The sequence below is a fragment of the Eurosta solidaginis genome, chromosome 2 (assembly GCF_040869045.1).
Source record: "Eurosta solidaginis isolate ZX-2024a chromosome 2, ASM4086904v1, whole genome shotgun sequence".
NCBI classification, from domain to species: domain Eukaryota; kingdom Metazoa; phylum Arthropoda; class Insecta; order Diptera; family Tephritidae; genus Eurosta; species Eurosta solidaginis.
In genome coordinates, this window is record NC_090320.1 from 198,643,278 (window position 1) to 198,669,226 (window position 25,949).

The 25,949-nt window shown below is 38.4% G+C and overlaps 1 protein-coding gene across 1 annotated transcript in view; it reads left to right on the forward strand.

Annotated features, from left to right (window-relative positions):
- ds (dachsous cadherin-related 1) overlaps positions 1 to 25,949 on the forward strand; it is a 609,128-nt gene that overhangs the window by 480,252 nt on the left and 102,927 nt on the right. The window contains exons 5-7 of the mRNA XM_067766860.1: positions 1,455 to 1,633; positions 1,786 to 2,454; positions 19,387 to 19,906. Of these exons, the coding sequence (XP_067622961.1) occupies positions 1,455 to 1,633; positions 1,786 to 2,454; positions 19,387 to 19,906 (1,368 nt within the window). The remainder of the gene's footprint in view (positions 1 to 1,454; positions 1,634 to 1,785; positions 2,455 to 19,386; positions 19,907 to 25,949) is intronic.

The following is a 25,949-nucleotide window of genomic DNA, read 5'->3' on the forward strand; positions in this document are numbered from 1 at the left end:
TTGCATTTAATTATTTTATTGTTTTGTCAAAATCACTTTTTGTTCATTATGTTGCCTTTTCTAGCAGCCGCCGTGGTGTGGTTGTTGTTGTTATAGCGATAAGGACACTCCCCGAAGGCCTTGGGGAGTGTTACCGATGTTAATGGTCCTTCGCCGGATGCAGATCCTGAACGTTCCGGTAACAAACACCATTAAGGCACCAGCCCGACCATCTCGGGATTGATTTAGTATGACCACATGAAACCTTCGAAGCCATCCCGCCCTCCCACTCCCTAGATGCGTGAGGAACTTTGGGTCGTCATGGCCTCGGCTGTTAAAGAAACAAAATTCGCCACGGGTAGGCGAGGTTGACAATTGGGTTGGAGAAGGTACATTTTGTTGCGCTAGCAACACTTTGAAAGGGTTGCGCTACACAACCCCTTGAATAAATTTAGTAGTTTAGACGCCTCTTACGACAGGCGTACCTGTCGCTGGTATATTCTAAGCCCCCTGACCCGCTGGGGTGCCGTGGTTTGGTGGTAGCGTGATATGCCTATCACACCGAAGGCCCCTTTTGTCAAGCGGTGTCGCGCCTCGGCAGTTCTTTTGCACACTCCGAGTGTATTTTGTACGGAAGATTGCATTCAATAAGGGATTTGATGCAGAACACTTGACAAATTATTGCATTAATCTTCCTTTTCTGAATCTGGTAAAAAAAAAAAAAAAAATAAATGTAAGGCGCGATAACCTCCGAAGAGATCTAAGGCCGAGCTTATCTTCCAATTTGCGTCGTGTTCCTCTTGATTTTCCCTACAAATTGGCCGAGGTCCCTACATGTTTTATGCCGACTCCGAACGGCAACTGCAAAGCAGATGAGTTTTCACTGAGAGCTTTTCATGGCAGAAATACACCCGGAGTGCTTGCCAAACACTGCCGAGGGGCGACCCCGCTTAGAAAAATTTTCTTCTAATTGAAAAATCTTATTTCTAAAATTTTGATGTTGCTTTGCCCGGGAGTTGAACCCAGGGCATACGGTGTGATAGGCGGAGCACGCTACCATCACACCACGGTGGCCGCATCTGGTAAGCTTTTTATAAAAACGATTGTTGCGGAAAAATTAGTTCGCTATGAGGCACCTCTAAACATTAAAACAAAACGCTGCATTTTTTAGAGGCTATCTTTTTAGATTTTCTGAACAATACTTTTACCTTACCATAAAAAAAAAACATTTTTTTGGCTCACCCTTAAACAACATACCTGTGGAATAATCAAACTTATGACATAGAATCTATATTTCACAAAACGTAAATTTATTGTGTTGTGTGAAGAACAGTTACAATTTCAGACTTAAAAGTGTTTATCCAAAAAGCTACAACTAAATTTTAGTTCCTACCTAATTTGCGGCTTTGATTAAGCACAATAATATTTTTTTATATTTGCACTTAATAGAATGCTTTTATTCTCTCTCTTCGCAGCTAATCGCAATGGGGTGCGCTATTCAATATATTCTGGTGATCCGGATAGCTATTTTAGCATTGATGCTGTTACTGGCAACATACGCATTGCAAATCCTTTGGATCACGAAACGAAACCACAGATTTTGCTTAACATACAAGCAATGAGTGGAGATCCACCAGCTTATGGGCATACACAGGTGAGTGCAATGAGAGCAAGTCGAAATTTTCTACTACAATTTTGAAATGTAAAACTTTATAATTTTAATTATATTTAAAAAACAGAATAAGAAATTCTAGTTGCATAAAAATCTAAATCAATGCACATTGTTTGTTTCTTCTTCCTACGCAGGTCAACATCGACATCGATGACGTCAACGACAATGCACCTGAATTCGAAACGAACTTGGTACGCATATCCATACCTGAAAATGTTGATCTCGATACGCCACTCTATGCTGCGCATGCGCACGATAAAGATTCTGGTAAAAGTGGTGAGATCACTTACACTCTACATATGGTCTCCACCGACTATGAGCCATCACTACAGCAGCAGCAGCAACAACAGCAACAACAATACAATGGCAATATGAGTTCAACAACGCAAATTCAATCGAATCGAGCAGTAAACGCGTTACAACTACGCAATCGTTTAACAGCTAATGGACAATCTGCATATGCAACAGATATTGGTTCACTCTCCAATGCTCTCCCAGGTGCAAATGCAGCTATGGCCATATCTCCAGCTACTGCTGCAAGTCGTATTGCTGGCATTGTTACTGGACAAAATCTTTTCGCAATCGATGCACGCTCTGGCCACCTAACATTGTCACGACACCTCGACTATGAAACGGCACAAAGGCATGCACTGATAGTGACTGCATCGGATGGAGGTGAACCGCCCCTATCAACAAACCTCACAATATTGGTGGAGGTACAGGATGTCAACGATAATCCACCGATGTTTGAACGCAGCGAGTACTCAGTGAAGGTGTTGGAATCATTGCCGATTAATTCGCAGGTAAGCATCATGTTTGAACAAAAATAAATAAAAACAACTAAGGACGGGACTGTCTTCGGCTGTGCCGAAGACTTCATACCTTTAATGAATGGGGCTGTACAATAATCTTATCCCGTTCGTAATCTCCAAATAATCGATTGTATAAAATAAGAAATACATAGTGAACAGATGTACATACCAAAACGATTTTTAAAATAAATATAAAATAAAACATAAATATAAAGTAAAAAATGGCAAAAAACCCCCTTATCTGAACGATCGGTTGCATGGGATATATATTACATATAGCTCCGATCGAAATGATTTTTACAGGAAATCTTCTATGATATACTAGAATAAATTTCACCAAGTTTAACGTTTTGTATAGGAAATTAAGGGAGAAATTGCCAAAAACCTTTCTATCTGAACGATCGGTTGTAAGGCATATATACTATATATAGCTCCGATCAAAGTGATTTTTTCTCAAAAATCTCCTATGATATATTAAAATATATATCACCGAGTTTCACGTTTATACTTTCTAAATTAAGGGAGAAATGGCCAAAAATCCTCCTATCTGAACGATCGGTTGTATGGGATGTATATTATATATAGCTCCGATCGAAATGATTTTTTCATGAAATCTTCGATGATATATTAGAACAAATATCACCAAGTTTAACGTTTTTATATCCGAAATTAAGGGAGAAATTGCCAAAAACCTTTCTATCTGAACGATCGGTTGCATGGGATATATACTATATATAGCTCCGATCAAAGTGATTTTTTCAGAAAATCTTCTATGATATATTAGAATATATATCACCGAGTTTCACGTTTTTACTTTCTAAATTGCGACAGGAATGATCAAAATCGTCTTATCTGAACGATCGGTTGCATAGGAGATATATGTTATAGTGGTCCGATCTTACCTGATCCGACAAATGTCTAATATAATACAAAAATACATCCTTGTACCAAATTTCATTGAGATATCTCAAAATTTGACGGACTAGTTTGCGTTCAAACATACAGACGGACGGGCAGACGGACAGACGGACATAGCTATATCAACTCAGTTCGTCGCCCTGATCAATTCGGTATACTTAATGGTGAGTCTATCTTCTATATTTTTCAACGTTACAAACATCGGACCAAAGTTAATATACCATTTCATGTTCATGAAAGGTATAAAAACCTTCATAAAAACATACACTCCACTGTTCCTAACAATATGGTTGCAAATGTCTACAACAGTGGTGTACAACGCCGCCAGAGCCTCGAACATAAACGTATCTTATTTTGTAGTAGTACGCGTTTACGTGAAGAAAGTTTGAACATAGTATTGACTCATGTGATGTTTACTGCTTGAAGTTCTAGCTAAAACCGATTTCTAATTACTTACGCGAAATATAAGTGAACGCCGAGTAGTTTCTCGTAGCTCTACGAAGCTCTCGAGTGCATCACTGGTGTACGAACATAAAAATCGCTATATTTGCCCTGTTGATGCATTTTTAGCTATGTAGTTTTACCCGTAGTCATCTCATCTATGGCAAACATTGACAGCTATGCTAATTTTCACATATATAAACTTGCATTAATTCGATTAGCCGCGAACAGAAGTCACGCGAGCTTGAATGCCAGCCTAACAAGGACGCACATCTATACACATTTAATATACACATGTATGTTTGTATGTAAAAGTATAAGTCCATGCACTGATATATGGACATATTTACATATAGATAACATGTAAAACGAATATTAGGCTATTGAGAATTAAAACACATCTACGTATGGACGTAGGTTTATTGGATATCTTTCTAACTTAGGCCAGGGTTTTCAGTAGTTGCTTAAGCTACGACTGAGCTAAGTCTGCTTAAAGTATAGTCAAATTTAAACTACATTTAAACTATAGAGCAGTTTATCGGTCAACTTTAAGGTTGCCTTTGTGGTAATATTTTTTGTCCGGCAAAACTGCAGTCGGATTCCAGCCATCGCCTGAATGCTAAAATATGCTAGAATGCTCAATTGAGGTGTGCTTTGTAGAACTCTTTAGGAAAAAGGGAATCCATATACTGAGCCGAACTTCGAGGTCTGATTCACGGATGGATCAAAAATTTATGACGGAAAAAGGCGAGTTGGCATCTATGGGCTGAACTCGATACCAGTAGAACGCTACCCCGCTTCTTTTTAAATAATCATAAATCCATGCAATATAAATTTCCGGTAGAGAATGTCTACGAATGGGCTTATCTCCGAGAAGTATCTTCATTATATCGGACAGCAAGGCAAGCAAGGCTTTGGTTAATGGATTAAGGCATATGTGTACTAAATAATCTGGGAGCCAAAAACGAGGTTTTGTTACGATGGGTTTCCGGGCATTGGGAACATGAAGGTCATTAACATGCAGACTACCTAACCAAGCCAAGTACCCTAAAATAGCAGCATTACATGGTCCACAGCCCTACTGTGGACTTACAACGGGGCACATCAGGGAAACCGATAGTAACTGGGAAATTAAATAGTTCAAACAACATTGGAATGAATGCCCATTGCAAAGCAGCTCAAATTGTTTATAGTTCCAGCAAAGAGAGAATCAGCCAAACTCAGATGAAGTTGCACTGAAAAGCCGCGCCTTACAAATATGCTTATCAAAATTATTTGCGTATGTGTTTATTTGCTTTAAACCGGTCCTTAACTTATATGTGAACATATTTCCTTTAGAATAATTTCACTGTGGTTAAACTAGTTTTGTGGCGACATTATTTCAAATCATTTCGTACCTACAAAATCATTATTCAACTATCAATACAATACCATTACCGAGCGCAGGTGGCTGCCATACACACATTACATTGATGTACTTACACAGAGTCTGTGCACAAAGGCATTACATCTACAAAACTTATTAAATGAATTATGGAAATTTTGGATTTAAAAGAAAAATTTTATTTCCGATAAGAACAGCTATTGATCTGAGATTTTAAGCCGGCGCCGCGGTGTGGTGGTAGTGTGCCCCGCTTCACACCGAAGATCCTTGGTTCAAGTCCCGGACAAAGCAACATCAAAAACTTAGAAACCAAATTTTTCAATTATAAAAACAATTTTCTAAGCGCTTTCGATCCTCGGCAGCGATTTGTTAAAGAATCCGAATATATCCAAATGCATTTCTGACATTAAGAGTTGTTCAATGGCAACTCATCTGCATTGCAGATGCCGTTCGTAGTCAGCGTAAAACGTGTAGGTCTTGTCCCGCCAATTTGTAGGAACGTTAAAAGCAACACGACGCAAATTGGATGAGAAGATCGGCCTAAATATCTTCCGAGGTATATCGCGCCTTGTATTTATTTTTTAATTTAAGGTTGGCATTTGCAAATATGATTTAGAGGCTTCAAGTTTTTACTGGTATTTGCGATAGGGCTTATCCGCAAGTAGTTGCAGACCGTTTAGGAGTTTGAGTTTTACTTTAATACAAAGTTGGTTGGGTCGGTACTCTGAGGAATACATTCAGTAACTTTATATTAAAGATGTAAACTGGAAAGACATTCCGTCATTTCTTTTAAAATTTGATTTGGAGACCAACCGATTTCGGCCTTGTGCCATCTTTTGTGTCATGTTTTGTTCTGTTTCAAAAATCTTTCCCAAACCAAAATGAATTTGCATTGAAACTGACGAATACTTCTCGAACAGAAACCGGAATTTCGAAGCTTGAAAACCCGGCTTTCGCAAGATTCTCGGATCTCGAAATACTCGTAAAGCTCGCGAGCTACTTGACATTCAATTTAATCGCTACATTGGCAGTTTTATATAGAGGTTACCATTTCTTCTCCAACAGACTTTAGTCGAACACAAGCGAAAAAAAATCACATTTTTTAATGCAGCCAATGCAGCAATTAAATTGTGTGTGGAGGTGCTCGCGAGCCTTGTGAGCATTTAGATATTCGAGAATCTCTCGAACAGCCGACACTGGATATTTTTTTTTAGAACAAATTCGAAAAAATGGTAATCTCTACTTTTTATAATCAGTTATCAACTTTTCTGGAATGACAAAAACGTATCGAAAGTAGAGATATACGCCGCTGATAAGCGCCGCCGCCGATTTTTGTCGTTTTTCGCACCCCGCCGCCGAATGTCAAAAATATCGGCGCGGCGGCGGCGGCTTCGTCCAGCTCGTTACAATATTTTCTACTCGTTTAAGACTATCGAAAGTTGGTCGGATATGGTCGAAAGTGCTATCAGCGGATGCGGATCACTGCCAGTTATAAGAAACTAATTGCGAATTTTAACCCTTTCTAACTGTTCAAATGTTATTTAAAATACAGGCGCTTTCGACGTCAGCTTAACACGAACTTTGCATTACCCAACCCACCAAGTTATTAAAACAAACACTAAAAGGAAAATATATAATAAAATTATATGCTCACTTTGGATATTTTTAAAAAAAATTAATAATGAACAATGAATTCAAATAAAAGGACCCAAGGCGAACATGGTTTCAAATGCTCCTCAAGTTGTTTTGTTGTTAGGTTTTTTTTTTTAATTTTATATTGCGATTGGCTAAAATAATAAGCGAAATTAGTGATGCAAAATCCTTTAGTAGGGGCTTAAATACTACTTTGAAATGTTTCTTACCTCATTCTTAAGTTGAGAATATATGTACGTATGAGAAGGGTTTGAAAAATCACTTGGGCTTACATTCAAACATCTGTTTTTTATCTGCGAAAATGCGTCTGAAATGTAAATTTTGATTTTCACACTTCATCCTGCAACACCCAAGTCTCCCGGTTTAACATTTCCTAAAGTTGGCGGCCCTATCCAAAACTAGTCCCTTGGAGTGAATCACATTGATTGTAGCCTATCAATCAAGTTTAAATATCACCTACACGTTACGACTCCTTTTACAAATGTGAATACGTAGGCACATATGATATTTACCAGGTGAGGCTTTGTCCTTCGTAAGAATACTCAAAGTGGTGAAGCAAAAGCTTTCCAAAAACAGTCGAACTAATGACCGTGTGTGCTACTACCCTAATGTAGTGGACAGTCGAACTAGTCTGAAAACTGAATCTATGCGGTAATCCATAATGAGCTCTTATATCATGAGGCCGAAAAACAGCAGTTAACATCTTTCGACATAAAACCGGTCGACTTTCATTCTAAAATATCGGTTTGATTTAACGAAGACCATTGAAATCAATGTTGTGAAAACAAACGTCTGCAAAATTTGGTCTAAATTTTAAAAACTTTATCCAGGGTCCTTGCAAAATTGTAAGTTTGTAGGGCGCCGAGGATTGTATAATTTTCACCCATGAGTTACGCAATGACATCCACTTAGACTGCTTATGGTTTCGAGGGCGGCGTCCTTGGCGGAATATTCACTCCCTAACGTTTCAAGGTGTTTCTCTGGTGTAACTGGATAGCATAGCGCGACAAAAGCATCCGTTTGAAAGCCTTCGGAACTACAACTAGAGCTTCTAGGAAAGTGACGTCGACGAAGCTATGATTTCGAAGTCGTAGTCCTATAGCTTCTGTGCTGGAGGCGCCCTGTGCCACGAGAGTGATGAGTATTAATAAACCAATAATAGCAACCGTAAGACGTGTTTGTGCGTGAACGCTAAGGAGCCACAAATGATTTGAAGAAGTTGTGTTCGCGACGATTATTAGGAGTTAACCCCAGGTGAAACTGCGCTTTGCCCGAGATACACAGACAAAAGTGTGACCATTTTATGTATCTCTATTTCTTTTCAGCAGACGCAGCAGTACCAATTCCAAAGACCGGGGTTAGTTTCGAAGCTTCTCTGGAGTAAGTGAACGAGGGATATTCCCTTCGCAAGGAGCTACTACTGAAAATTTTTGAACGATTTGGGGGATTTTGAGCCATGAACCCTGGATCTTTCCGAAATGGCCAAAACGTTGATTTCCTTAAATACATACAAACAAAACCTTTCCTAAATATTATTTTTTTAAAGAGAAACATCAAGCTTTTTAAAGTAAGAACGCCGGCATACGCCGGTCGCGCCGCCGCCGATAAAGTGATCGGCGTAAACCTCTAATCGAAATCACAAAGAAATTAGTTCGAGATCTCATCAGAATTAATTCGGTGTCATTTTTGATAAGTTAGGAAAGATTTCGAGAATGTTTCCGTAAATACTTTGGATAATTTTTGCAACCTTCTTGGAATCGCTTTGAAATCATTCTGTATTACTATCGATTAATTACGGTTTTACTAAGTAATTCTTCTGGTCAGCTCAGAATAAAACATAGGTTGAAATCCATCCGGGACCCTTTGGTAATATTTTTAATACAATTTTATGTAATTCTTTCGTTGTAATCATAATTTCGAAAACACTTCGGAATAGCAATTCTTTGTTTTCCCAAAAATATACGGGTGGGACCTTCATGTTTAACCCTTAGACTACTGATGACTTAAATTGTCGTTAACGCTATGTTGTGGTCTGACAGACCACAAGGTTATACATACGTGCCACTACCCCAAAAAAAGTAATTGAACAAACCAAATGTGTTGCAGTGTTTATTTAATTTAAAAATATAGTCAAGAATTGTTCCAACAATGTATAAATGTTAATTTTTTTTAATTAATATGCCAGTCTGAATGAAAATAGGCTCGTACAAGTCCTTAGTTCGAGGAGTCTCTTGGTATTTCTTCAACAATGCATTTGAAACACACTTTACTTGAGTGCGAATCACAAACCCGAGATTTACATTTCATGCAATGGAAACGCGATTTCCTGTTTCTTTTATCCTGCTTATAGCAAATACGATAAACAGGCCGGTTAAAGGTAGATGGGACATATATAGGCAAATTATTTTGTATTGGCACTGAGGATGGAGGCTGAAGAGAAATTGTTTATAAGAATACTAATAAAGTTAAAAAAAAAATCGATTAACTTACGAAAACATTGAAAAATTACATGGCATCTATGATATGCCGGAATCGCGATATATTCGGCTTAGCTGCTCTTAACTCCGCGTGGGGTTTAACCAATTTATGTGCTAAGTCAATCAAAAATTCCCGTTGTTTATCAGTTCCCCTCTTTGGGGATAATTCATCAAATATGATGAAAGGAGATAGCGCTGAAACGTCCAGCATGTTGTAAAGCAAGTGGCCAGCGACTTGTTTGGCGTTTGCAAGAGTAAAATGATATCATTTGATCCATGGTATCTACTCCCGCCTCATACTTATTGTAATCTAACATTTGCAGACAGAAGATGCTGCTGTTCAGTAGACGAGTAGAAGATACAGGCAATTCTCTCGGAATGAATCTTTTATTCTTACGAACAGTTCCAACGAAAGCCAAGTATTTCGACATAAGACCGCTAGCTAATTCTAGTGATGAAAAAAAGTTGTCAGCGTATATTGCTCGTCCCGTGCGGAAATATTTTTGAACTAAGTCCATCACAACCCGTTGACCTTGATTTATTTCCCTGCTTTATTATTGATTAGTTTACCAGTATAAATTTGGACCTTCAGTGGATAATTGGATGTTGAGTCACAAGCCCACCAAACGTTGATTCCATAATTTTCAGGCTTCGATGGAATATTCTATATAAACTTGGTTCTTCAACGATAAGCAAACAGCTGCTCATCAACCGTTAAAGGCACAGTTTCTACGCTGTGGTCTGACAGACAACCTTGAAAAACGCACATATAAGACAAAACAATGTTTTTTACACAAAAATGTGACAAACGACATTGTTTTATACTGGAATAGAAACTCCTCATGGAACTTTATAAAGTCATAAGGCAGTTTGTCGAAAAATGTTGGGAAACCCAAAAATTTTTATTAAAATTTTTGAAAATGGTCTATCAGACCACAAAGCTAATCCTAGGGTTAATGACAAATTGTTTCCTCTCTTCCCATCCTTTCCGCGCACACACTATGTCCCAATCTCTCTCTCTCTCTCTCTCTGCGTTCCCTTCTCTTCCTATGTCGTTTTCACTCCCTTTCGCTCCTTGTGTCTTCATCTCTTTATAGCCCCTTTCCTTTGGAAAGTAATATAGACAAGAAGGAACCAATACACGTAATCTCATCCAACATATGGTTTTTCAGAATTGATTGGTCGCTTGTTCACTTCACGAGAAAAACCTACTGCCTTTTTGGAAGTTTTAACAAAAGTGGTCAAGTGGTGTCAGGAAGCATAAAACTAAATTTTGTCTCTTCAAATCAGCATTTAAATAAGCATAAAATATCTTCGGCATATTTATTTTTATATACGTATAAACATCGAAAAGTTTAGTCTTGTTATAAGTATGTTTTAAAAGATATATGCGGCTTTGCTGCATAAGTGTTTACATACATACACACGACAAAATCAAAACGAAATGAAGATGTATAAATCTTTATATTTGTACGTATATAGAAAAGTTTACAAACAAATTTTGGCCTCATTCATCATTTGATCAAATTCAGCATGTTTGTATGTGATATTGTGAAATACTTTTGTTGGAAGAACCTTCGAAAGTTTGGTTGACTGCGAACAAACACACTAAACAATCTGATTAATTTTATTTCTCTTTAAAGAATTTTGGTTGTATTACAGTACATATCCACTGCACCATAAACTCTGTGTTTAATCCCTACTGCAAAACTCCAAAATGAATGTAATATCAGTAAGGGATCAACAATTTTTTGATGCAGAACGAAACTAAATAGTGCAATTTTTTCTTTCAGACAATTTATTTGTAAGATCGCGGGTTCGAATCGGGCCCAATGACTAACAGCAATTTATTATAACAATAATAATGATATATTAATTATAACAATAAAAATGATAAAATAATTATTGTTAGGTCTTGGGCTCTTGGGCCCGCGATTGTAAATATTTCAATGTTCAATTGCAATTAAAAATCGTAGTTTTTTGTGAATATTGTAATAACTAATAAATATTGTAGCGAATTTTAAGAAATTCTGCACACTTCTGCGTTTACTGTTATCGTTCGAATCACCTAACTGTGGAAAATGTTCGTATATAAAATGCCCTTCTTTAATAGCACGACTCCGGTAGTGAATGCGTCGCTTTTATACTCTAAGATGCATCGTTCGCCTATTTCTCCCAGGGTCTAGACTTTGCGCGAACAAACTTTTCGATTAGTTCCCTATTAACTTCTCTCGTATGCTGCATCTCATTTTCGCTGTTTTCTTCTATGTATATGAGTGATTGATGTCATTTTCTCTCTGTTTTACTGCGTATATGTTTAAGTAAAGTTATCTGCGCTCTTGCTGTGTTCGTGTGTGCGTAACTGTCTGCTTACACTGCTGTGTTGGTTGTGCAGCATTTATTTATTACCGGCAAAGTGATGTGCAGGAATTGCCACAATAAGTATTTAGCGACTTTGTTTTATAAAATGTATAGATGTGTGTGTGCGTTTGTATTTAATGACCATGTCAACAGACAGAGATCAGCGCTTTATTAGAGTACAAAAGAAATGAAAACTGTAGCATCTTAAAGTCAATCAAAGACATTTTAAATCGGAATTGAGTGATTTATGTAGGATAACTTGACAACCGAGCATTTTCGGGATTTTTGTTTGTTTGTTTTTAATCATAAAATAACAAACAAAGAGAGTAAGCAAAATAATAAAAGCATTGGCATTCGCGCAAGCAAAATGCAACTGCTGAAGTCTAAAAATCAGTTAAAACGAAACTTCCAAAATTAACGACTTTTACATTGTGGAAGTTTCTTTTTTTGTTTTTCATCTCCTTTATGTCGAAATTGCGATTTAACAAAACATAAATGCGTTCGTTTAAATGAACGTTGAAGTCCAAAGGCGAAGGAGATTCGCATGCGAAATGCCGATTTGCATTTATGCAAATTACGCCTTCTGGAAACTGTGCTACAAAAACAACAACAAACGTGAATGTGCGCATTGTTAGCATTGCTTTTACTATGTTTATGTGTTTATATAGCTTTTGCATTATTTTCCAAAGCTTTTAATTTTATTTAAATACTTCATCCACGCTAACCTCCAATTTAATGCCAGTCTCACTCGAAAGTTAACCTCAATCGCTGCATTTAATAAAATACAAAAAAATATTAAAAATCATTATAAAATACTTTGTCTTATTAGACAGTCAACAAACTTTCTTTGGCTGGCTAATTTTGGTCATTGCTTGTTGACTTGGAAACGACATTGTTTTTGTAATGTTACTATAGCAGCAACATCAAACACCCACAAAATCTCACTAAAACAAGTAAGGAAGGCTAAGTTCGGGTGTAACCGAACATCATATACTCAGCTGACAGCTTTGGAGACAAAATAAGGGAAAATCACCATTTAGCAAAATTAACCTAGGGTAATGTGTTTGTATGACATGGGTTTCAAATGGAAGGTATTAAAGAGTATTTTAAAAGGGAGTGGGCCATAGTGCTATAGGTGGACCATTTTCGAGATATAGCCATAAAGGTGGACCAGGGGTGACTCTAGAATGTGTTTGTACGATATGGGTATCAAATAAAGGTATTAATGAGGGTTTTAAAAGGGAGTGGCCCTTTGTTGTATATGTGAAAGCGTTTTCGAGATATCGACCAAAATGTGGACCAGGGTGACCCAGAACATCTTCTGTTGGGTACCGCTAATTTATTTATATATGTAATACCATGAAAAGTAATCCTGCCAAGATTCCAATGGCTTTTGATTTCGCCCTGCAGAACTTTTTCATTTCCTTCTACTTAATATGGTAGGTGTCACACCCATTTTACAAAGTTTTTTTTAAGTTATATTTTGCGCCAATAAACCAATCCAATTACCATGTTTCGTCTCTTTTTTCATATTTGGTATAGAATCATGGCATTTTTTTGATTTCCAAGATAAAGTGAGTTCAGATAAGTACGTGAACTAAGTTTAGTAAAGATATGTCGATTTTTGCTCAAATTATCGTGTTAACGGCCGAGCGGAAGGACAGACGGATGACTGTGTATAAAAACTGGGCGTGGCTTCAACCGATTTCGCCCATTTTCACAGAAAAATGTTAACGTCATAAAATCTATGCCTCTTTTTATTCGATTTATGGCATGAAAAGTATTCAAGACGAATTAAATGAAAAAGGGCGGAGCCACGCCCATTTTTAAATTTTCTTTTAGTTTTGTATTTTGTTGCACCATTTGTTGCAATGTCACGACTTAATGCAATAGTCTGCGGTGTGCCTCTGGGGTCAATTCTTGGGCCGTTGCTGTTTATCTTATTGTCAACGACATTTACAGTCCGTAAATCTGTTACTATGCACGCTTATGCAGACGAAGTTCAGCTTTACCTTTCTAGCCGTATTGATGACGTCGATGATCTCTGTTCTAAACTTAACGCTGACATCTCAGAAATTTTCCTCAAATCTTATTGTACAAATAATTTTGATCATTAAATATATAAATACATACATACATACATACATATCATTACTGGAGTTGAATGTTGACATAATTTAGTTATATACTGTAAAGATATTAACTTTTTTGTTAAAATTTGACTTTTAATAAAAATTTTTTTTAAAAGTGGGCGTGTTCGTAATCCGATTTTGCTAATTTTTCCTTAGCACACATATAATAATAGGAGTAACGTTCCTGCAAAATTTCATCATGATATCTTCAACGACAGCCAAATTGCAGCTTGCAAAACTTTGAAATTACCTTCTTTTAAAAGTGGGCGGTGCCACGCCTATTGTCCAAAATTTTACTATTTTTCTATTCTGTGTCATAAGGTCAACCCACCTGAGATATACGCCGCCGATAAACGCCGCCGCCGCCGATTTTGGTCGTTTTTCGCACGCCGCCGCCGAATGTCAAAAATATCGGCGCGGCGGCGGCGGCGTCCGGCGCGTTACTATATTTTCTACTCGTTTACGGCTGTTTAGTCCATTTATTGTTCATGTCGAAAAATGGTCGGATATGGTCGAAAGTGGTATCAACGAATGCACATCACTGCCAGTTTTAAGAAACTAATTGCGAAATTTAACTCTTTCTAACTGTTCAAAAGTTATTTTAAAAAACAGGCACCTTCAATGCTAGCTTAACACGGACTTTTCATCACCCAATTCACCATGTTATTAAAACAAAACGCTAAAAGAAAAGTTTGATAATAAATTTATATGTTCACTTTGCATATCTTTTCAAACAATTTTTAATGAACAATGATTTCAAATAAAATGACCCAAAGCGAACATATTTTCAAATTGTCCTCAAGTTGTAAAAAAAAAACAAATTACTCATAAAAGGTGCCGATTTAAAAAAAAAAATTGTATATTCCGATTGGCTGAAAGAATAAGCGAAATCAGGGATGCAAAATCCTTTGGTAGGTTCTGGGAGCGTAAACACTCCTTTGATATCATTCTTACCTCATACTTAAGTTGAGGATATATGTACCTATGAGAAGGGTTTGAAAAATCACTTGGGCTTACATTCAAACATCTGTGGTTTATTGGTGAAACCATACAATAGCGTCCGAAATGTTAATTTTGATTTTCACACTTCATCCTTTAACACCAAAGTCTCCTGGTTTGACATTTCCTATAGCTGGCGGCCCCATCCAAAACTAGTCCTTTGGAGTGAATCACATTGATAATAGCCTGTCACCCAAGTTTAAATATCACCTACACGTTACGGCTCCTTTTAAAAATATGTATACGTAGGTACATATATTTACCATTACCGTTTAAACGGTTAAGCGCCAATTAAGTAAGTAATACATTTACCAGGTGAGGCTTTGTCCTTAGCAATAACACTCAAAGTGGGGAAGCAAAAACTTTCCCAAGACAGTCGAACTAATCACCGTATGTGCTACTACCCTAACGTAGTGGACAGTCGAACTAGTCTGAAAACTAAAGCTACGCGGTCATCCATAATGAGCTCTTATATCATAAGGCCGGAAAACAGCAGTTAACATCTTTCAACTTAAAACCGGTCGACATTAATTCTAAAATATCGTTTTGATTTAACGAAGACTATTGAAATCAATGGTGTGGACACAAATATCTGCAAACTTTGGTCTACATATTAAAAATTTTATCCAGAGTTCTTGCAAAATTTTAATTATGTAGATGCGCCGAGGATTATACGATTTTCACCCATTACCCAATGACATCCACTTAGACTGCTTATGATTTCGAGGGCGGCATCCTTGGCCGAATAGTCACTCCCTAACTTTTCAAGGTCTTTCTCTGGTGCAGCTCGGTAGCATAGCGCGACAAAAGCATCCGTTGGAAAGTCTTCGGGGCTACACCTAGTTCTAGGAAAGTAACGCCGACGAAGGTATGAGTTCGAAGTCGCAGTCCTATAGCTTCTGTACTGGCATATGGTGTTAGGGTCAGGAGGCGTGGTAGCGACTGGTGGTCGCGATTGCTACTGTTCGCACATCGGGAATTGCAGCTCTTAAAGACAGCCGAGAAAACTGGAGGCGCCCTGTGCCACGAGAATCATGAATATTAATAGACCATTAATAGCAACCGGAAGTCGCCTTTGTGTGTGACCGCCAAGAAGCCACAAATGATTTAAAGAAACGCAAGCAGTACCAGACGCAGCAGTACCAATTCCAAAGACCGGGGTTAGGTTCGCAGCCTCTCTAGAGTAAGCAAACGAGGGACAATCCCTCCGCAAGGAGCTACTCCTGAAATTTTTTGAACGGTGTGCGAGATCTTGAGGCAAAACCCCCGGAATGGCCCCCCGAAATGGCCAACACGTTGATTTCATTAAATACATAATAACAAAACCTTTCCTAAATCTTATTTTTTTAAATAGAAAAAGCAAGCTTTTTAAAGTAAGAACACCGGCGTACGCCGGCGCGCCGCCCACGCCGCCGCCGCCGGTATACAATAGAGCCTACGCTGCCGCCGCCGATAAAGTTATCGGCGTAAGCCTCTACAACCCACCTACCAAGTTGCGACGCTTTAGCCGTCTTTGATAATTAATTTTCGCACTTTTTCGGTTTTTCAATATAGAAAAAGTGGGTGTGGTTGTAGTCCGATTTCGCTTATTTTAAATAGCGATCTGAGATGGGTGCCCAGGAACCTACATGCCACATTTTACCAAGATACCTCAAAATTTACTCAAGTTATCGTGTTTACGGACGGACGGACGAACGGACGGACATGGCTAAATGAATTTCTTTTTTCGCCCAGATCATTTTGATATATAGAAGTCTATATCTATCTCGATTAGTTTATGCCGTTACGGATTACCGTTATGCGAACAAATTTAATATACTCTGTGAGCTCTGCTCAGCTGAGTATAAAAACAGAAACAGATCAAATTTTCACTGCTGCCACGGTCACAAGTACTTACATACACAAACAAACAAGCAACTGATAAAAGTTAATAGCAACAACAACAACAACGTTAGTTACAACTTGGCCACAGCTGCAATATATAAAATCTACAATACGGGCCACACTCGCTCACGAAGAAATCGCTTGAAATCTCGCGGAAAATCACATAGCAGTCAAAAGACACGATTTTTATCGTGCAACAAACGGTTGCTGCTAGTTGCCACACAAATGGCATACAACAAACAAAATATATATGTATGTGTGCGTGTATAACAAAGACAGCATGGGAGCCGCACCGTGGCGGTCAATGGGTTAATTGTGATTTAAAGTAGCAGCAACAACCCCAACTATCATCACAAAAAAATAACCGCTCTACAATAAAAAAATAGCTGCAACAAATAAAAAAAGCTGAAAATTCGACTGTTAGACCAATACTTTATACTCAGCTGCAATATTGAGCAAAAACTGCCATTGGTCATAGACGCAAACATATTGAAGAGCGAGATATCGTAGCAAGGGTGGAACAAGTCGAGTCAGTCGCTTCCTCGCTGGGCTAACTCGTGGCGATTGGTAACACCTTGGGAACTTATTTTCTCATTTTCTGCCTAGTCTTTACAGCAGAGTGCGAGCAGCTCTCCTTCTCGGCTACCAAAGGCGGGTTCCGAAAATAGTAGCTTGCGGTCAGGCGCATTTTTCTATGTCCGCATAGCATGGCCTAGCCAGCGTTGAAGCGCTTATTTTATACACTGATGTCTCCTTGGCTTGCTGGACGGCCAAAACCGATTAAACCGGCAAGATCCAATTAAGTAAGTAAACAAGATGTATCTTTAAAGCTCGTGCAGCTCATGGTTAAACTTTCCGGTACTAACCGTGAGAGAGTCGCTTTCAAAACGCCTAATAACGCCCAACTGAGCTGCCTGGATATGCTCCCTGCGAGTAGTTGAGCGGTTCGACTGTCATAATTGGTTTTGGTACGCGTTGAAACCAACATTCCGCTGGCTTCCTCCTCTGAGTGGCGTGTCTAATCTGAACCAAGTAAAAACCGAGACCGTATGACCCAAGCGGGTGACTATAAATGTATAAAATAATAGACCTTATGGCGACTTGAGAAAAAAATTAGTCGGAAAAGCATGATGGCCTTAATGTCAATATTGTTGGCATTACAACCATCTACACTTTGACGTTGTGTCCATTTCATTTGGTCGTGGCTTCAATTGACTTTGTGGCAATTTAAAATGGTGAAAAGGTCAATGACGTTATGGCCGTTGACCCTATATCACCCCTTCGAGCTTAAAACTTTTATTAAAATATCGGGTACTTTTTTTTTTTGAAAAGGGAACTTTTTAAAAAACGTATCCTTTTTTAAACCAGGTACTTTTGTAGAACCGCGTATATAAATAAAACCGGGTACATTTTTTAAAACGGTTGCTCTGTTGAACCCGGTACTTATTTAAAATGGTACTTTTATAAACCGCATACTTTTGTAAAGTCGGGTCCTTTTTTACAACAAAGTATTTCTCTAGAACCAGCTCCTTTTTTAAAACCGGTTACCATTTTAAAACCGGGTTCTACTTTGTACCGGATGGGGACCTCTATAGAACCGGGTAATTTTTTGCGCTTAGTCCTTTTTTGGACCGGGTACTTTTTACCAATCGGGAGCTTCTTTAAAACCGTGTACTTTTTTGAATTGGGTTCTTTTTTAAAACCAGGTGCTGCTTTGAACCCCATAGAGACTTCTGTAGAACCGGGTATTTTTTAGGGCTTAATGCTTTATTGAACAAGGTGCTTTTGAAAAACCGAGATCGCCTTTAAAACAGTGTACTTTTTTAAAAAACGGTATTTTTTTGAACAGGGTACTTATTCAAAACCAGGTACTTTTTTAAAACAGTGTACCTTTTCAAAACCAGATACTCTCTTAAAACGGGGAACTGTTTTGAAATAGATATATGGCACTTTATAACCGGGTAATCTTGATAGCTTGGTCCTTTTTCGAACCAAGTACTTTTTCATAACGGGTACTTTTTTAAACCGCGTACTTTTCTGAATCTGATGCTTCTTTAGAACAGGGTAATTTTCGGAACTGGGTAATTCTAAAGAGCTGGTTCCATTATTGAACCGCGTCTTTTTTCAAAACCAGGTACTTTTTAAATTTTTGTTTGTTTTGTTTAAATTGCTTTTGAGCAAAGTTAAAATACATTAAAAAAATTACAAAAAGTCGATTCTCCTGTCCTGTTAGTAATCATGGACAATTTAATTTTTTTATTTTGGGACCGAAGTATATATTCAGTGTATTGGTTTCTGAATCTACTTCGATTTCTCTATGCCGTATCCTATTACTACTATATATTCAGGCTTGAAAAGCTTTTAGACAAACAAATTTAGGTGTACTATGGCACCTGAGTATAAATATAACAGTGTAAATGTATAGCGGTAAAACTAAAAAAAAAAAAAACACTACATCTACACATAACTGCTTATAAAGTAATTTTTTTATTAGTAGTTCGGAAAAAAGGAAATTGAAAAAAATATACAATCTGAATACACAGTGAAAGTCTGTACGTAAATGTCAGTCCCACAATCAACCCGATCTCAACTACATAGCTTACCAGTTAACGTATACCACTAATTAGCAATAAAACTATACTATATTCTTTTCGATCTTCTCCGCTCTCCACAGATCCTACAAGTGACAGCAATCGATCTGGATACGGGCAATAATGCGCGCATCACATATCGCTTAGTAAGCAATGCCTCGCTTAGCTCTTTCGGCAAAGCATCACCGCCAACTCTACTGCACCCTAATGGCGCTGGTTTTGCTCTGACTAAACAAACTCTTTCTGCTGTCGATGCTGATTTAGCGCAACTATTTGGTATTTTCCCTAATAGCGGTTGGTTATATTTGCGCTGTTCATTGGATCGGGAATCACGTGATCGGTATGATCTTACCGTAATGGCAAGCGATAATGGTACACCGGCAGCCCATGCGCGGGCACATGTTATCGTTGAAGTACTGGATGCCAATGATAATGATCCGCACTTTTTGAGTAGTTCCTATGAGTTTGTCATCGAAGAAAATATGCGTCGTGGTGCGTTGGTTGGTGTTGTAGGTGCCACCGATTTGGATTTGGCTGAGAATGCAGAGATTCGTTATGGTTTAATACCGTCCAATACGAGCTTTCAAGTAAATTACATAACAGGTGAGTCTGGCATTTTATTTAAACCTATTTATACAACATTGTTCCAGAGCGGTTAAGTTCTGCAGCTAGTATTATTTTCTCCAGCATCAAAGAAAAGAATTCGCGTTCACTCTGTATAAAACGTCACTTTGTTTCGAACGGCTCGCAAAGGTCGTTCCCAATTCTGACAGTACTGATGGAGTGCACAACGTCATTTTGCACAGCCGGAAAAGTTTTGCGGAAAAGACAAATTCAGACATAGCGGTATATAGGCAGCTCCTTTTCGTGCTGCCGATGGCAGCTTTAAAATCGACAAAGAAGTGATGTGTGTCAATTCCTTTATCGCGGGTTTTTTCAAAGACCTGACACATAGTAAAAATAGCAGGCCTGAAGTCGCACGAATATAAGCACTTTACAGGATCCCCCTCGCCACCTGGTTTGAATAGCTCCGCATGCAATCATTTAGCGCCCCCGGCTTTGTGGTTTTTTAGTCTAGTTACGCGAAGGCATCAATTCCATCATCATCGATTGCGGGATCTGGCTCATCATCTCTAGGCGATACTTTGATGTATCCATTAAGGAGAGCAGAGAAATGTTTCCTCGTCGGTAACAAATTTTTTTGTCGGCGGCGGTACGCCGTGCCTTAGAGACATGTTCCCAGTGCGGAATGTCGGGTTAACTTGGGCTCTCAAAGAACAGGTGTGACAGTCGAATTGCGAGTCATTGGCAGTTTGTTGCGATTTCAGCTTTTCGACGTCGACCTTTCATCATGTTTTTTGTTCCTTGCGTTTAGCCGCGCAAAGGCGGGCGTGTATTAGACAACGGGATTGTTTAGTCCAGTGGCCTAATTAATTTCCTACCGGGTAGCCGCCCTCGACTTAACTATTTTTTCGTTTGTCAGCAAGCAACGGCTAACTTCCAATCGTCCTCTTGATCCAGTATTTTCTTTCGTTAAGAGAAAAAATTCGAGGTTCGGTGGCGATTTGGAAGTTGCCGTCGGCTCTGATTTAGTTTGCTGCCAACAAGTCACCAGCTGTTCCTCCGTTTGCCGAGTTTTTTTTTTTTTTTTGGAGTATTTCATACAAACAAAAACGTAAGTTCCTAAATTCCTATTGTGATACTAAATTAATATTGACGAAATAAAGACAATTTTAATTATTATACATATTTCTATGTATAAACACTAATTATCTTGTTTTTATTTCTTTTCGCAAAACACAATTGGTTTTATTCCCACCAATTGTGTTCAGAGATAGTGATCCGTGTCAAAGTTAGGTCCTCGGATCGTGCGCACATCTAAAATACTGGAGGCATAACGTCGATCTCTCATAACTAGGACAATCTGATTTCATGTATTTCGGTCTGCGAACAGCCATATAACTTGATGTATATTTTTATACACGTACCTTGTGCTGTATATGACCATGCTTCGAGCGCCGACGACATCGATCATCCAAAGTCCGTTGGGACAAGTTTAATTTTGGAGGCTGAACTTTCCGTATGTGGGGCCAAAAACACTTTATTTGCCCACTCTGGCATTGAAGTCATCAAGCACGACTTTTATATTAAGGCGGGGCCAGCGCTCGTATGTGCGTTCTAAGCGTTCATAGAAAGCGTATTTCTACTCATCGCCTTGAGTGTTTGCTAAACCACTGCCGAGGGGCGACCCCACCTAAAAAACATTTCTTCTAATTGAAAAAAACTTGTTTCTAAATTTTTGAGTTGCTTTGTCCGGGGATCGAAGCCAGGATCTTCGGCGTGGTAGGCGGAGCACGCTATAGCCACACCCCGGCGGCCGCCACCCATTTCACCAACTACTCGAGCCTTAACGCAGAAATAGTTGAGACTACGAAAAAGTACTTCAGGCTGTGGACCTGTGGAGAATTTCGTGATGGTCAACTTCAAATTAAGCGCGAAACTCGAGCAAGACATAGAAAGCGAGATATTTGCGAATTACTAAATTTTGCGACCTCGGGTCTCGAATATCTCAAAACGCGCACATGCAACTTATCATGACTTTTAATACCATTAACATAATGTAAAAATAAAGCCATATGCAAGTTTTCAAATCGTATCTCAAATTCCGCGGTCAACTCCCGGGTGGAGTCATTTTAATTTTCTTAATGAATCTATTTTGAATAAAAATTTTTTTAAGTGTCCTAATATTTTTGAATTATTTTTAGTAGTCAATTTGTTAGTTAAAATTTGTTTTTTTATACCGAAGTGCTCGTTCATCATATAAAAGTGCTTTGGCTTTGCACTTACATACATATGAAAATCAAAAACTTCCATATGAATTTTATTTATATGTGAGGTTATACGGCAGTGCTTTAAACATTTTTTTTATTTGAAGTGTAAATTTGCATCTGTGCCTATGATTCAGGACAGAACAAAGCAAAAGTGCTGGGTTTGATGTGAACAGAGCATATACATAGCTCAGAACTTATATTTGCAGTTCAGATATGAAAATTTTGAACAAAGTTGTAACTTACTGAACTTTACTCATAATTTTCTGAACTGTAATTGCAATTTTCTGATCTAGCATTGAAAACAGTGCAGCAAACATTTGGAAAATCTAAAATACAGTTGACTTTTTCTGAAATAAATTAAAAAGATTCCGAAAAACAGTTGTAAAATGATAGGTCCAACGTACTCCCCTTTGCAGAAATACTTTATGACCACTTAAATTTAACTTCCGTGCTCTCCAGGTCATGCAAAGCTAAGGCTAACACCTGGTTTGCCACAGGGAACAGACGACACTATCTATGTATGTATGTTTCCATTTTACTGCGCACAGTAAAAGTTAAGAATTTCCTTTTAACATAAATTAATGTCACTTTGGCTCAGCTAAGAATGGTATAAACAAAAAATGCCGCCACAGTTACTTCACATTTCTAACATCTCCATCAACTTGTTGCCAGCATACTTGCACAAAAAAAAAACAAAAACCAAATAACAAAGATCGAAGCGAATTGTAAAGGAAGAAGGCCAACCCATAGCTAACGCCATACACCATGCTTTTCAACTCCATACGAACCCAGACTATGTAGACCATAGGAGCTGTGCAGAGCAGCGCAGCCAGCACAGAAACCAAATCAGCGAGCCGACATTCATGCTCTTAGCCATGACCCGTGGCCAAGCATTACTGTTCTACTTTTCAAAATAGACAGATTCATGTTGGGCTCTCAGGCCATCAAATTGGAAAATACTTATAAACACTTTAACGTATATGCGAAGCAGTTGGCAATGGAAAGGGGAAGAGTCGCCAGAATTTGGTCAACTGGTGGCTCTATCCCAGCGCAATATTTATGTATGTACGACTAGATGTAAGCTGTCTTCAACCAAACTGTTCACTCTTTTTGTTGGCACAAAAACTGCTGATATTGTTGATAATAATTACCAACTTAGCAGCAGCTATTCCACACAAAAGCGGTCATTCATTCGTCTCGTTCGTCTAGCTTTACGGTGGCGAATCTGTTGGCGCATACTACAATCTGATAATCTCGATGTACATATACGTGGAATCGATAGGCGCTGCACTGGCTGAATTGGAGAGTAGAAGCTTGAGATGCCACTTCAAACACAGCCAAAACACCAGCTATGAATCGTCCCTAGCAGTATGCACAGTTGTATGACTATTCCTATGTATGTCTGTGCGTGTTTGATGCCTAACAGAGTGACCATTAGTGTGCGCGCAACAACAGTTTTAACGCTGTCAGCTCATCCGTCAATGGGATGTCAACGGTTGACATTTCGTGGCCACTGAGTGTGCGGCAGCAGCATGTTTAGTGTCCCTGCGTATATTTACATCTGCATATATTTCTATATACATATTTATATATGGATATAGGCCGATATGTATGCTGTGGCACAGATCAGGAACTTAGCTGTTATTTAAATTAAATATGCAAATCTTGTATGGTTCGTAATCCTGTACGCCAAGTAATCGTATGCAAGTGTAACTCAGTATGCTACGGTGTTCTTAGTACTTTGCGCATGCGCTCATACCGACACACACACAAAGGCTACACATTGGGAACAGCTGCCAATGTTAATGCCATGGCTGCATACTATACTAGTTTGCTTTCATATTTCGTGTGGTAGATCAGCGAGCTTATAATGGCTTTACATAACTGTGTTAGGGTGGTTGGCTCATTTTGTTAAGCCCAGTTTTTTATCGGTTAAGCGCCAATTAAATAAGTAAGTTTTTTTTATAAAACGAGTTTTACTATCTTACTTTTTCGAATGCTGAATTAGGCGGTGGTTTTTCAGAAGTTTTTCCTAGTTTGTTCTCAAAAATACACGAACAACAGGTGCACCCAAACCGTACATATTGAATTTCTAATAAATAAAACAGACTCCTGGGTGGCAAAGAGCGTAGGTGTTCTTCTTACACATCTATCACAAAACCCTCAAGGCAAGAATGCAGGTTATCTTTACATGAATTCTAACCTAATCGCAGTCATATAAGTGAAGTAATTTGTCAGCAGTCCCACAAGTTGTCTGCAGCCTCGTCTGCGCCAAACCTTCGTTATTTTTGGCTCTCGACTTTGTTAAATATCTGCATAGTTTCAGACAGTGGCTTCGATGGCCGAAGAGCACCACATTCTAGGTGCTTGTTTGATTACTCAGAGTCCACACAGGCCCAATGGCTAGTCCACTCATTTCCAGGATCTTCCGTTCTGCCCTGTACTTAGAGTGTAATTAGTAAGTTCTTTATGTACGAGTTACATTGCCTAAAGATTTTTTTAGTAGTTGGTGGGCTAGCCAACGCATTAAAGCAGGTTGGTTGTCACTGCAGATGAATGTAACCACGCTTTTCCAGCAATTGTCCACCGCATAGTATATGGCCTTGACGATCGCGAAAACCTAAGCCAGGAAGACTCAAGCATTACTCACAAAGTAAAGAGGAACTTTCTTCTCATTGAAACAACTGGTTTCTAAAATTTGTATGTTGCTTTGCCCTTGGCGTGAACCCAGGATCTTCGATGTGGTAGGCGGATAACGCTACCACTACACCACGGCGGCCGCCTTTATCCTCTAAGTTAAACCAGTGAACACACGTCTAAATCCATTAGGAAAACCGTCTGGGCCGGATTGTCAAAAAATGTTTGCTATATAAAATGGAGCCATAAATCTACCGATGAATACTCCGAGAACACTTTTAATTTTTTGGTAAATGTCTGCTATATAAAATGGTGAATACTCCGAGAACACTTTTAAGTTTTTAGTATCATATCAAAGTAGCATTTGTTGCATAGACTCACTCTGCCTTGGATCTCTAGGCTCTTACTGCATTAAAACTCTAAAGCTGAAATTATTGTTTATCATGCTCTATGTAATTGCTTACCATTTCTTCTCTCTGTTACGCTTTCTAACAAAAATAATATCTCCAAAGAATGACCACCCTAATATGTCCATATATGCCCTTGTATGCACACATATTCATTCACGTGATTGAAAGTCAGTCAATAAACTGCATTTTCCGCATTGCTTTTAGCGCTTGCATTCTAATGTGGTTGTGAAGGAATCTGCCACATGAAAATTTAAGAACTACTAGATATGGTTAAAGAACATCGGGACCCGCAAAGCTTAAGGTTTTATTTCAAACGGGACTAAGGTAACGGGGCAGCAGCTGGTAACAGTAAGTGCCTCACTGGGTCACTAAAATGGTGTTTTGTGCATCCACACAATTTTCGGCAACTTTTTATTTAATCTGAAACTTAAAATTTACATATAGCATTGTCTCGATAAGTCTGCGACTTCTGTTATCGTTCGAATCACTGCACTGTCAAATAAATAAAATGAAATTTTCTAAAGTGCGTTTCATAACTATAGCACACATTTTCCCTTAGAGAACTAAGTGCTGGAAAATTTTTGGGATACGCAATAGAAACAAAATAAAAATTTGGAAAATTACAGCTGTTTATCCTCAATCGCTTTAGCAAAATAGTGACCTTATTGGGTATAGGAAATCGTTTCATAACTGTAGAATATTTAAAGAATTGTCTAAACTTTCAATGTTTTCATTGATATCTTTAATTGATTAGATTTTCATTTTGTT